General features: G+C 36.9%; 4 protein-coding genes across 8 annotated transcripts; 3 read left to right on the top strand and 1 right to left on the bottom strand.

The window, feature by feature from the left end:
* The first annotated feature begins 39 nt into the window (after positions 1-39).
* cenpo (centromere protein O) lies at positions 40-3,876 on the top strand. The gene is made up of 6 exons (XM_026339471.1): positions 40-170; positions 362-513; positions 731-890; positions 1,229-1,500; positions 2,118-2,277; positions 2,551-3,876. Exons 1-6 carry the CDS (start codon positions 149-151, stop codon positions 2,658-2,660), a joined length of 876 nt encoding a protein of 291 aa, XP_026195256.1. The 5' UTR covers positions 40-148; the 3' UTR covers positions 2,661-3,876.
* On the bottom strand, positions 2,787-4,004 carry LOC117152818. The gene is made up of 2 exons (XM_033325841.1): positions 3,491-4,004; positions 2,787-3,397 (listed from the first exon to the last, which is right to left on the bottom strand). Exon 2 carries the CDS (start codon positions 3,384-3,386, stop codon positions 2,805-2,807), a length of 582 nt encoding a protein of 193 aa, XP_033181732.1. The 5' UTR covers positions 3,387-3,397; positions 3,491-4,004; the 3' UTR covers positions 2,787-2,804.
* A 196-nt stretch (positions 4,005-4,200) lies between these two features.
* tp53i3 (tumor protein p53 inducible protein 3) lies at positions 4,201-8,673 on the top strand. Of its 2 annotated transcripts, none has more exons than XM_026339460.1 (7): positions 4,201-4,340; positions 5,289-5,364; positions 5,516-5,689; positions 5,765-6,032; positions 6,370-6,582; positions 6,947-7,143; positions 7,330-8,673. In XM_026339460.1, the coding sequence occupies exons 2-7, from the start codon at positions 5,311-5,313 to the stop codon at positions 7,528-7,530; spliced, it is 1,107 nt and encodes a 368-aa protein (XP_026195245.1). In that variant the 5' UTR covers positions 4,201-4,340; positions 5,289-5,310; the 3' UTR covers positions 7,531-8,673. The 2 variants fall into 2 exon arrangements, with proteins under 2 accessions (XP_026195245.1, XP_026195244.1); XM_026339459.1 differs by lacking the exon at positions 4,201-4,340 and adding an exon at positions 4,512-4,793.
* On the top strand, positions 8,534-13,533 carry dnajc5gb (DnaJ (Hsp40) homolog, subfamily C, member 5 gamma b). Of its 4 annotated transcripts, none has more exons than XM_026339484.1 (6): positions 8,534-8,673; positions 8,931-9,059; positions 9,568-9,781; positions 9,929-10,082; positions 10,492-10,545; positions 11,285-13,533. In XM_026339484.1, exons 2-6 carry the CDS (start codon positions 8,947-8,949, stop codon positions 11,341-11,343), a joined length of 594 nt encoding a protein of 197 aa, XP_026195269.1. In that variant the 5' UTR covers positions 8,534-8,673; positions 8,931-8,946; the 3' UTR covers positions 11,344-13,533. The 4 variants fall into 4 exon arrangements, with proteins under 4 accessions (XP_026195269.1, XP_026195267.1, XP_026195270.1 ...); XM_026339482.1 differs by having other exon boundaries at positions 10,489-10,545; XM_026339483.1 differs by having other exon boundaries at positions 8,540-8,677; positions 10,489-10,545.
* Positions 13,534-13,603: the final 70 nt, after the last annotated feature.

The raw sequence follows: 13,603 nt of genomic DNA, 5'->3' as shown, positions 1-13,603 counted from the left end.
GCGGCGTGTTGTACGTCATGACGCAATGACGCAAGAGCCGCCAAAATCAAACTGGATGAGCAGCTGGTGAATTGAAACTGATGTTAGTGAGCAGAGGAGATTATTATTATCATTATCGTACGAACAATAAAGAAAACAGTCGGTGAATATGGACGGAGCGCCTTCTAAAGGTAACTCAAAACGAAAGCTACATCATTAGCTTACCGAACATTTAGCTGCTAGCTTGTAAAGGACTTTGTTGTCATGCTATGTTAGCTAATGTCAACTGATGTAAACATAGTCAGAGCAGGTCCTGGGCCTGGTTTGTTTAACGTTTATGTCGCTTTCTTGAGAATCAGTGGAAGTTTCTTTTTAATCAAAGGTGTTTTGAGTCACCTAAACCTACTGGAAGTTCTGGCAAGAAGCCGTAAGAGTCAACCTCAGCAGCACAGTCGTGTGAACGAGCTAAAAGCTAAAGCTGCAGCGCTGATGAAGCAGAGAGATCAGCTGAAGGCAGAGATACAGACACACCAGGTGAGATGATGACGTACTGTAAAGCTTAAAGGCTGCAGTAACTAAATACATTTACTCACATTTTGCACCTCTTTATGTTTAATTTCATTATACTAAAAATAAAAATAGTATTAGTGTTGTTTGACTGTCTCACTGAGCATTGCTGTCTGTTTAAGCAAGCTAAACTGTGTGTATTTCTAACTTTATGCTGATGACTGGTTACAATGTCCTGCTATAGAATCTTCAAAAACTTAGGACATCTATGGACAGACAGAATTCAAACGATGAAGAAGACGAAATGGATGACGACTCAGAAAACTCAGAAAACTCACAACTCTTGCGGCTGATGGCCAGACACACACAACTTAAAGACCTTCTGGATGCTCACCACCTTATTGGTACTAACAACCAGACATTTCATTACTTAGTTTTCATATTAGTCATTTATGCCATAAAATACAGTATATACTGTACAGACCTAGGTCCAAAATCTGAGACCACATTGAATGTCCAGTATTTTCATCTCAAGTGTTTGGCTTTGTTTGACTTCCTGCAAAGCATCTTCTAAGACTGCTGCTTGTGAACCCTTAAACTTTCTGACCATTTCCAGGTTTACATGAGAATATCACAGATTTTCAATGTGGTTTCAGGCTTTTGGTGTATTATATATCTGCAGTTCAAAAGATTGTATATCCATCTGTTTTAACCCTCTCTCTTTATTCACTGATGTTACTAGGTGGATATGACGTTATAAAGACTTCTCGAGGTAAAGGAGTGTGTGTCTCTTTGGCCACAGCCTATGAGGGTGTCTATTTAGACACCTACAACCTGGAGATAGACATGAAACCAAAGCTGAGGATAAGCCGTCATAACATTCCCCCTTTTATTCCCCTGAACGACCTGGCTGAACAGAGCAACATGGAGACAAACATAAAGGATTTTCTGGATCTCCTCAGCAGGCATCTCAATGCCTTTGCTGGTCGCAAGCAGCAGCTGAAGATTGTTAAGGTGCCAAAGTTCTCTGTCTCTCTCTCTCTCTCTCTCTCTCTTTCTCTTTTTCTCTCTTTTCCCCAACAGTAGTAAATATCTGTAGTGACATGCACTGCAGATAAATGTCTAAACTATAAAATGCTTAAACAAGATAGTCAGCTTTTAGAACCTGTTGAGACAGTCTACAATAAACATATTTATTATAATTTTTTGCTAATATATTTGTACAAAACCAAAGAGATATACAAACCACAGGTTCATGTCTTGAATTAGCCGCCACCCTGTCTTACATAGTGATAACATCTCCCTGATTCCACCCAAATGATATACAATATCATAATTGTCACATGACATATTTGTTAGATTACAGTACATAGCTATTATATACATAAATAATATCCCAGAAAACCAATATGTCCTTTGTTCTTTTTGTAAGAGGAATTTGGGTCATTTAACTTTTTTGTAATGAATTTTTACATGTGTACAAGTCATAGATTTAATATAGGACTGTTTCTCTGACAGAAAGTTGAATTACAGTGTCAATAATTATAGCATAATGTTGCATGTATGCATGGTGCATAGTATTAGTTATAGGTGAAAATATAACTTGACACAGTCCTACCACTTTTTTATAGGAGGAGCTTAAATCCATAGAAGTGATGGAGAGTAATGTTTTGTGTTCAATACTGGTGCTGATGTTCACTGTACCGAGACAGAAGACCGCTGTACTCTGCACGTTGGACTACACAGACCACACCAGATGTCTTCCCACACGAGTCCACTTTGATTCTGAAGGTACTATCGTTGAACAGCACTGTGTAGTGTATCTGGAAGTAGTAGTAGTAGTAGTAGTAGTCATCTTTGTTAGGTCAGTAAGTTAGTTAACAGTAGTAAAATATCAAATTGGTGATCTGATAGTAACCTGAAAATGTATCTTTAAAATGTGTGGGCATCTATAATTGACGACTTGTAAATATTTATAATACATGTATTTTTAACAATTATGTTACACCTGCATTATAAGCTAATGTACTTGTAATATTTACGTATTTAAATATTTTTTTGCAGACCAAGAACTTCCTAATTCTCCTGAGTGGAAGAAAAATTGCAGCCTACTCAAGGAGACTCCTGTGCACAAAGCCATAATAACAATGAAAAAGATGGGTCATATTGTGTAAACATTAAATGTGTATAAAAAGGCTGTTTTTACATGTTCCTGTGAAAAATGATGTACATATAAACTGTTTATTACTAACGGCTTGAGTAGAAAACATAGTTTATGAATCAACTTTCAAGTTCCCCTATGGAGGTTCCACGAGTTTTTACATGTTGCCTTTGCTCTTGAGACCTTCTATAAATGCTGTCACCCTGTTGTGTAATGTTTCCCTCTGAAGCTGTCTCAGCTTCTCCATTTCCTCTCGGGCTTCCTGCTGTTGCCTTGCCAGTTCTTTTTCCGATATTGAGTCAATCGTTGCAATATTTTTCATCTGCATTAGCGACAGGTTGCTCTGGATGTTGCCCCTGTGTCGCACTGAACTTGTGGGTTTATCAGAGGGTGGTGGTGCTGATGTTGACCGGCTCTGCTCCACCAGCTCAGATCCCTTGTTGTGAGAGAATCGTCTTCCATGAGATGTGTGAATTCCTCTGAAGTGTATCTCTTCACTCACGTGTTCGTCGATTTCTCTCATGGCAATGTTAAGTGTAGCTTTAGGTTCGCAGACTTTTACCATCACTACTTTTCTGTGTTCTTTTAGCAGCGAGTCTCGTCTTTGTTTTAGCACTTTTTGCGTGTACCTGAACTGTTTGTCCAGCATGTTTAGTTTATGTTTGAAATCTCTGTCCTCCTTTTGGTTCAACACTTTCAGCTCCTTCTGCATCACAGGTCTTCTGTAGATTTCATCCATTTGTACAGGAGCTAGAATGAGAAATACATGCTTTAAAGTGCATTTCTTTAACAAATGGTCTCTTTTATTTTTTTAAATTAAAGTCTGGATTGCGTTTTTCTTACCTGATTTGCGTGCATTGTCGCTCAGTGTGCTGTTATACAGGAGTGTCCGCTGCTATGGCTGCCTCAGCATGTGTAATATAATAGCCCATTGTGTTTGTGTAAAGTGGATAGGATTGTTGCTGAATACTGAAAGTGTGCTGACACATTTCCAACAGATTAAATTTCAAGATGTCTTCAAAGCACAGTCACTGTCATCATGCAGCTTATGATTATCGGGTTTTGTGGAGCTGTCTGCTAAACAATGCTCCTACTCCTTACTCATCACCTTTCACCATTTTGAGTTTGAGTTTGAATTTCTATTTTGGTTAAGTACTGTATTTTGTAGTTTATTCTCCACTAGAGTTAATTCAACAGTTAACCTTTAATAAACTGTTCAGTTTAAGTTATTTTAATGATCTTGGGCCGTGGGAACTTGCAAGGTACACAACTGTTTGAAAGACTATATACTGAAGAAATTCATGAATGGCTTCAACTAACAACATATATTATTAATTACAGTCCTATTCTCCACATTGCCATGAAAGGAAAACTAAATATTTACTGTCGGTTTGCTTTTTTTGGGGCGTGCTTTGGCTAAAAAAGTCAATTTGAGGATCAGCCATGAAAAATACCCTTATTGAAAAATTCTAATCTATGTGTAAATAGAATTATCAATCTTCAGTGTCCTTATAATAATATAAATAACTACAGTATCCCTTTAAAGTTCGTGCTGACTAGACAGAAACCCGGCCTCTCTTTTGGTTTGATCCTCCTGTGCCAAGCTGAGATTCCGCCTGGCTGATGAAGCCCAAACTTCCCCAAACGTCATGCAGTCATCTTAAAGTTGATGAACTGTTGACAGCTTTGCTTGGTAAGTTCGTTATTTTTAATACATGAACGTAAATTACAAGTAACGGAGCAGTTCAATGTGGAATATGTCGCTATGTACAAGCATACATTAATAATGCATTTTCTTCCTTATATCATATCTGTAATCTGTAAATCATCGATTTATTATTTTTGATTAGATCTTAATCAAAGAAACTTCCTGAACTCAAGCGTCTGCATGGACATGAGGCATAAGAGCGCATGCGCGTTGCGTAACGCCTCAATGTAATCATGGAGTTTCACTGACTTGTTTGCAGAACTTCGCTTTTTTTTTCTTTCTACTTTCTCTTCTGCATGCTCTGTATATTCTTCTTCATTTTTGTTTTTATTATATAACTCTTCTTTTTATGAAGTACAACCAGCTAACTACATGTATTTACCCTGCATTGGTATGGAAAGTCAAATGGATCAAAACTCATGTGCTCAAACTTAAAAGGTAGCTTCACTCAAATTAAATATTAATTTGAATCTGCAAACCTTTGTACCCATGCAAGCTTGGTATTATTTGTCTCAGATTTTTTGCTGACTTCATCTATGTTTGTCATCTGTCTAACATACAGAAAATGATCTGATCTTGATTGAAAGGCACATTAAACATTTTGTGCTGTAGACATTGTGATTGTGTCTGTGCCTAATGATCAATTCCTTCCAGCTCTTGAAAGTGATTTTTATATTAAGTCAGGCCTATTAAGGTTGCCATTGGAAAAGTACATAAGCCAGGGGTATTATTTAAGAGCTTTCACTGTAAACTATATTTGGAACTTACCTGTTATACAAAATATATTATTTTTAGTTTTTTCAATGCCATGGATCACCTATTATTCTTATCAATGGAGTATATTGAAAGTTGTGTAGGAAGGTTCAGAAACTGCTGTTATCAGTGTTGAGAGTAAATTTTACTTATTGTTTTTTTATTTTTTTCAAATCATAGTTGCCACTGTTGGGACCTTCAAATGCATTGCATACTGCACACAGGAAGATTTTTACTGAGAAACACCTACCAGAGGGTGAGTGTCTAAAACAGCTTATCAGGAGCTTTCATAAAGTGACTTCAGGTTAACTTGTTGTTCATGTTGGGGAATTTGTCAAGCTAGTTATAGGGACGCACAGAATTTATTTAAAGAAAATGTAAACTGTTTGTCTTATTTCCTTTTATAGACCTGGCCCAAGTGTTGCTCTAGTTTTTCCAAGATGATGCGGGCAGTGTGTGTTGACAAACCAGGAGGACCAGAGAATTTGCTGCTACGAAATATCCCCAGACCTCAGCCTAAAGATGGAGAAGTTCTCGTTAAAGTTCACGCAGCAGCCCTCAACAGGGCAGATTTACTACAGGTACAATACAGCATGCGTTCTACCAAAGTATGCACCGTTAAACACATCTCAGCTGATATTTTCTGTTTTCTTTAGAGGCGAGGACTGTACCCACCTCCCGATGGTGAGAGTGACATCATAGGCCTGGAGGTGGCTGGTACTGTGGATAGTCTGGGCCCTGGAGTTAAAGAGGGCTGGAAGCCAGATGATAGGGTCATGGCTTTGCTCTGTGGAGGAGGATATGCAGAATATGTTGCTGTACCTGAGGAGCTCCTCATGCCTGTTCCCCACAATCTTACATTCTGCCAGGCGGCCGCAATACCAGAGGCCTGGCTCACTGCTTTTCAGCTGCTGGTTTTCATTGGTATACCACTCATGCTATATATATGTATATATATATATATATATATATATATATATATATATATATATATATATATATATATATATATATATATATATATATATATATATATTTTTTTTACTCTTTTTAATATGTACTTTTAGAATAGCCTATGTTAAACAATAGAAAAAAGTATAGGCAACAGTGAACAGTTCACACAACTATTATATCATGAACACCAAATACTAGTGTAAGCCATAAATATGCACTTTTTGAGAAATTAAAAATCACAATTACATACATATACAAGGCTGGTATTTAATACTGTATTTTGTTACCGTCTGTTTCCATGCCACAGCTCAGGTGAAGGAAGGCGAAGTGGTGCTGGCTCATGCCGGAGCGAGTGGAATAGGAACAGCTGCTGTTCAGCTGGTTCGTCTGTTCGGTGCGGTGCCCATCGTTACTGCCGGCAGCCTGGAGAAACTGAAGATGGCTGAGGAACTGGGAGCTGCAGCTGGATTTAACTACAAAGAGGGAAACTTCGCCCAGGGAGTTCTCGACTTTACAAGAGGTGACTTATGTAAAGACAGTTCCCGGTGCTGTGATGCACCGTCTCTGTTAAAAATCATCAGTACTGTAATATCTTAGTGTTTTATTCTTCCTATTACAGTGACTTATTAAAAAATACTTAATACTAAATTTTAGTAATTGCACCTCATGCTTATTTTATTTATACTGTCTGTAGTGAAACACATCCCCTCCACCACAGTGTCAGTCTTATGCTTACATTTTCAGTACATACAATAATTATTTTGTTTTAAATAATTTATGTAATATGCAGCTACCTTATGAGAACAAAAATAAAGGATCCATCTTGTTTGTAGGTCAGATTCTAATCTGGAGCAGCAGATGTTCACTACATTGTAATTTCACAGGAAAGGGAGCAAACGTCATTCTTGACTGCATTGGTGGGAGCAGCTGGGAGAAGAATGTGAACTGCCTAGCCATGGATGGCAGGTGGGTGCTGTACGGCACCTTGGGTGGCAGGGCAGTAGAAGGAGATCTGTTGGGAAAACTTCTCTCCAAGCGAGGGCACTTGCTAGCCAGCCTCCTCCGCTCACGCAGCCTCCAGGTGAGAATACCAACCAGATGAAGTAAATGTGTTTCTTCGTCTTCATGTGTGGGCATGTTGACTCATCTCAAGTGAAGTAATACTGGCTCATCTTCTCTCCTGTCTGGTTTTCCAAAATGAGGCAATTTTAAATTTACTGTAGTTATGACACAGCTTTGTATTTTCTACTTTGCATTTTTTTCACAGTACAAAGCGGACTTGGTAAAGGCCTTCTCACACAGGGTGTTACCATATTTCTCAGACCAGGCTGCCTCCTTGAGGCCAGTGATTGACAGCACATTTAACCTGGAGGAAATTGCAGAAGCTCATAAGCGCATGGAAGCCAACAAGAACATGGGGAAGATAATTGTTAATGTGGTTTCACAGAATCAGGAAATCAGCAATTAACACTTTAACATAAATGTCATCATTATGAGACGTACAGTTCATTTTTGTAAAGTGTTCTTACAACACAGTGTTATTAGTATCTCAAAAATGACTGTAGGGAAATCTCGAATCAGCATTTACCATTACCAAATGTTTATAATCAGCACTTTGTTCATTTTGGAGCTGTGGTGACCCTAAGTAAATCTTTCTGTGTAAAGTCTCAGCACACAAAGTACATTCAGATTCACTGTAACCAAATCTTTATACATGATAAAAGTACTGTATCTATTTTTTTTTTTACTTAATCTGCCTTTTTTGATCATAAAATAAAAACAGAAAAAACTGCTTGATAAAAGCCTATTTATTATGTTGATTTGCTGCAGGAAATTCATTTATGTACTTTCACTTAGCTCAACAATCAATAAAATAAAAATACATTTGTAAGTAGTAGAAATATTTTTTTTTATTGATTATTGGTTATTAGTAGTAATATTATAAATGACATTGTATATCACTTGCATTATAAAAAATGCACTGTCCTGAAAATGATTTATTCTGTGTGAGTACTTTTACTGCTAAATTAAACTCTATGCTTATTATACCTATATATTAGCTTTAGTAATATTTTGAATAGAGGGCTTTTCTACAAAATACATAATACATACTATGTTTTCGCTACTTTTATTTAAGTATTTTTTCCACTACTAGGGAATATTTTTTTGTTCTGTCATTATTTAATTAAATGTAATAATAATTATATATTTTTTTACAATAACGTTCAGACCTTTAAAATTAGAAGATATAGAATGAATTAAGGCCCATTTAAACTAAACTAGCAACTAAAACTTAGTAGTTTATTGATTTTTATATGTTACACATAAAAATGAACTACCACATTACTACATGTTGTCTATGTTGTCTTTGCTAATAAAGTTTCTTTAAGAAACCACCGATGACGTTTTTTAAAAATAAAAAAAACTTTATTGATGTCGAACTTCCTCCTTCTCTCTGGTTCCTCTGAACTTTTTCTCCGGTCATGGAGGAACAGGTTTAAACTGAGGAAACCTGGGCCCAGCTTCACTTAATGGACCAAACTTTAAGACGACCAGAGGACAAGTTTTGGGCTCTATGATTCGACCAAAAACAACGATATTTCTTAATTCAGTATGTAAGGTTTCCCCCATGTTCTGCTAAAGTTAGCTAAGTCAGTTAGCAGTTCATCGTGATTTGACCCTGCAGGGTTTAACACAAGGTGGAGAAAGACTAGTTAAATATTTAAATCAAACTAAATCTTTATATGTGTTTTAGTTATAACTAGCCCCCCTCAGAACGTAAAGATGATAGATGCTTCTAGCAAAGTGTAAAGTCTGTTGATTATGTTTAACAGCAAATTAGGTTTACTGTTTGTTTTTATGTCACAGACACAAAATCTAAATCATGGAGGATCCAAACAGACCTCAGAGGAAAATGTCAACAGCAGGAGTCAGTTTGTACAAAGTCCTGGACCTGGAGAAAGGAGCCTCTCCAGAGGAAATAAAGAAGGCATACAGGTGTGTATTAAAATATGTTGACAACTAAACGCGGGGAATTCAGACTGCGTTTTAGATGAGTTCAGATGACACATACAGTTTCCTAAAAGTGTCATGAAAGTTTCAGTCTCACATAGCTGGACTCAAAACCTAAGAATGAAGAAAATGTCTTCACCCATTTTTCAACACGGGTACACAAACAAATACAGATATCTTATTCACGTCAATAGAAAGTTAAAAATGATCTCAAAATGAAAATGTTAGATCGTTTTCAAGTTAGCATCATGCTTCATGAGTCACAATAACTATTACTGTACTGTAGTAGTTACTGTAGTTATTGGCCTGCTCAGCATCATAGCTGCAAATGCTCTGCCCGTTTAGTTTTCACATTGGTAGCAGTTTTTTTTAAAACAGCTGTGGAACAACATTAAATGGAAATGTCAAATTTCAACACACTGTTTTGAGTTTACCTATCACTATTGATTTAACTTTAGTGGTAATCAGACCGTTGTGCATCATTTATAACCAGGAAATTGGCTTTGAGACATCACCCCGATAAGAACCCAGACAACCCAGAAGCTGCTGAAAAGTTCAAGGAGATCAACAACGCCAACTCCATCCTCAGTGATGATAACAAAAAGAAAATCTATGATGAGTATGGATCTATGGGTCTGTATGCAGCAGAGCAGTTTGGGGAGGAGGGCATCAAATACTACTTCCTCATGTCCAAGTGCTGGTTCAAGGTGAGGAGCATGGGGTTTCTCAGGAAATGTCTGCAGATTATTTTTAATATTGTGGCATTTTTATATTTATTTTATTTTAAAATATGTGAGAGTTGGAATACCAGTTGGGCCAGACAGAAATATAATGATATCTTGCTTTATGTCTAGGCACTTATGGTGTGCTGCAGTATTTTCACATGCTGCTGCTGTTTCTGCTGCTGCTGTTTCTGCTGTGGGAAGTGCAAATCAGCAGAAGACGAGGAAAATTTCACATATATAGATCCTGAGGACCTGGAGGCAGAACTCAGGGAACAAGATGCAGGTGAGGGACCTTTAAAATGACTTATTCTGCTATATGAGACGTCTGTAAACTACATACCACTTGCCAATATTCAACATTTAATGTCTGTTACATTAGATCCACTGCTGCACTGTGACCCTGTGGCAGTGTAAACTCCCACATTGTAAAAGTGGCTTCTAACATATGCAAATCTGAAGCAGTATCCTGGAAATCTAATAATTCTTGTCTCAAGATGACCAATCACTTGTCTTTGTGCACAGGCGTTTCATTGAGAAAGTACAGTTTTTTCTAAAGAAGTGTAGGTCATCCATATTGTAGCACTTTTCTTAATCAGATGTCACAACATAAAAATTAATTTACAAATGTTTGTTATATTAAGTTTTAAAAGCATCACACAGTTTGCTCAGTATTAAATTCTGTTTCACAGCAGGAGACCATGTAATAATTGCTCAGCCGAGCCCCAGTGCCACCACTGACAAACCAGGTAAAGTTATGACCCCGTCAGGTAATGGTCACCTGTCCTCGGCTGACTGCTGTTCTGTGCTGCTTTATATATCTGGCACAACTTAAAGCAGTGTGAGCAAATTCATGTTGTGGCAGCTTTTGACACAGCTTGTCCTGGGCGTGGATGATGTTATTGCCAAATCACGTTCTAGCATTTTACTTCCTTCTAGGATTTCTTTCTGTAAGAGCCGCAGGATTCAGCAACATCAGCTGAGCTTTGCTTGCTTTTACTCATCACACTTGATAAAAACCAACAGCCAACATTCACGTCTTCAAATGTTGAAACCCAAAGATGATCAGTTTACAATATATCACAGAGAAAAGCATCTAAAAAAGCAGGAAGCAGTAAATGTTTTTTGGTTGATTGCAGCCAGTAGACCTGTGCTGCTCTCTTCAGGTGCACCCCATGAGTGTAACTGTGCAGATACAAATTAATCAAATTGTACCATGATAAAAAATTCTAGTTAGAAATACAGAAGAAGTGGTCCTGACCCATCAAAGATTTAATTTCCATTTATATAAAAATTGTGTATTATCTCAGAGCACTGGTAGCTGAATGTTTACAACGTGAGCCAGTTGGGATCCCTTGGTGCATGTCCTACGACCTCTCTTTAAAACAAACTACTCTGTTCTGCTGCTTCTGCTGACAAATAAATTGAAGTATAAAACTGTTGCTGTCATTAAAAAAAATAACAAAACTCTGTTTTCCACTCCTGCAGGTGAAAACGCGCCCATTGTGATTCAGCCTCACGCATCCAACGACACTTTGAATAAATAAGTGAGTGAGTCGTGGCAGAGAGACCTTTAGATTCTCAACGCTCATAAAACCAGATCACCATCAGTGGCTGATGAGTATAAATAGGTTTTCTCTGTTTATGTGTTTAAAGCTGTTTGTTCTCCTCCGAATGTAGCTCACATGCAGAAAACATCTCAGAGCACAATTTGTTTACATGAATCAAGCAGCGATTTGATTGTGCCACTTTTTTTTTTTTTTGTTTAAACACCAGTGGATTTGTCTTTGATCTAATCTCATATTTATTTTTTTTGATTGTGTTATTATTTTTTAAATTTTGGACTCTGTCTGTGCTACAGTGACAAATGACAAACGTGCCGATCAAAGCTCTGGAATAATTTTCTTTTACGTGCACTTTAAAATAGTAATATTTAAAATCCTAAAGCTGTTGGACAAGAACAAAAATGGATCACGGGTTATAAATCACCACTTGAAGACTTATAAGGTGTTTAATTATACTGCACATAGAAAATTCAGGATATTGTGGAGACAAGATAAAGGACTTATTAAAGATGCATCTTTATGTCCACGTTCCATAAATGTACAGTTTTTTGAATTACAAGTTAGGAAGTAAATAGTCTCTGCAACATTAGAGTTAATAATGTAACACTGGTGTGCACTTAAGGACAAAAGCATTTATAAGTCTTCTTAGAGTTAGATGAGTGTATTAATACAACTCTTATGTCATTTCATGATGACGTGTTTCTGTCATATGGGATGTTTGGCAGAAATGATAAAAACGATGCCTCAACTTATAAAGCTGCTTGACGTTTGGTTTTCAGGCATTTTTATAGTTTTTGTTTTGTAATGATCACTTAGTTTGAAAGCTCCTAGTTTCCCAGTTTAATTACAACTGAGTGTTGAATAGTATTTTCACTCCAGAAACTGGTCATGGAACAGCTGGACCCAGGAGGGGTTTAGCCTAGCCTAGCATAAAGACTGGAAGCAAGTGGAAACAGCTAGCCCGACTTTCTGTACAAAAATTTACCTTCTCACTCACTTTTCTGTGATCACTATAAAACAGGACAGACACTGTGCAGTTTTATTGATCTTGCAGGTTATGTTAACACAGAATAAATGCTTCATTCTACAACTTTATGCTCACACTGTGTCGAAGTCCCCATCGGTTACATTTAAGTGATTATTAAAATAACATTGCAGCATCTACGCTATTTGTGGCTACAACATTAACAGTGTCAACATGATTTGGTAAAACTGTTGACTGTTAACACAGGTAAATGGCTGCTGTGTTGGTATGAGGAAGTATTAAGATATAGTATTAAGGTTTTGATTGAGACACTGCTAGAGAAGTACTTCTATTAATTCTATTATGAATGGAAAGCAAGAAATACAATTTATTATATGTAGCCGCAGACTAATGCACCTTTCTGTTTGTTGATGGACCAAACAAACATGATTCAGTGTATTAGCAATGCAGGCAGACTTGGTTACATCTGGACATAGCCATGCTAGCTGTTTCCCTCTGTTTCCAGTCTTTAGGCAAAGCTAGGCTAATCGCCTCCAGGATCCAGCTGTATATTTACCAGACATACATGAAATCGGTATCAATTGTCTGACCCAACTTGAAGGGAAGAAAAAAAAAAGAAAGCAAATGTAGGTGGATGGATATAGGTCCTGAAAAGGGTTGCACAAAGTGTCACATGAACTGAAAATGACATAATTTGAGTTGACAAGAATTCTTTTGCCAAATTTTTACCTGGTGATGAGATCCAGATGTGTCAGGATCTTGTAAAAACAGTGTTTTCTCTCTGGTGTGCGAGGTGATTTATTTCCTGTAAGTACAGTGAAATTACAACATCATGTAAAATATAGGAATCATGTTTTATATAAATTGAGTTTTATTTGATTTGAGGTTTCAGGGTTGAGCTTTGATCATTCGAGTGTGTATATTAGGATAAAGCCTTAGTGTTTTATTTCTGATGGGTGTATAAATGTGGGTTTCTGCTTTGTTGAGCTGCATTTGTACAAATCTGAATCTAATGATATTTGTGCATAATTTTTAGCATTCAATTTGTTTTTTGGGGGGGTTGGTTTCAGGGTCAGTAACCCTCACACACTGCCAAACAATCTATTTATATACATTCCTAGACATGAATTTAAAAGTGTGTCTGAATTCATCAAATTATGAATAAAAATGTTTATTATGTTTCTTCATTTCCACATGCTTGTGTATTTTACTGTTCTTTCAGTTTTTACTTCTGTAAAATTGTCTGTTGAAATAAAC

The sequence above is a fragment of the Anabas testudineus genome, chromosome 22, assembly GCF_900324465.2.
Source record: "Anabas testudineus chromosome 22, fAnaTes1.2, whole genome shotgun sequence".
In the NCBI taxonomy this organism is placed as follows: Eukaryota; Metazoa; Chordata; class Actinopteri; order Anabantiformes; family Anabantidae; genus Anabas; species Anabas testudineus.
This window is presented reverse-complemented; position numbering and strand designations above follow the sequence as displayed.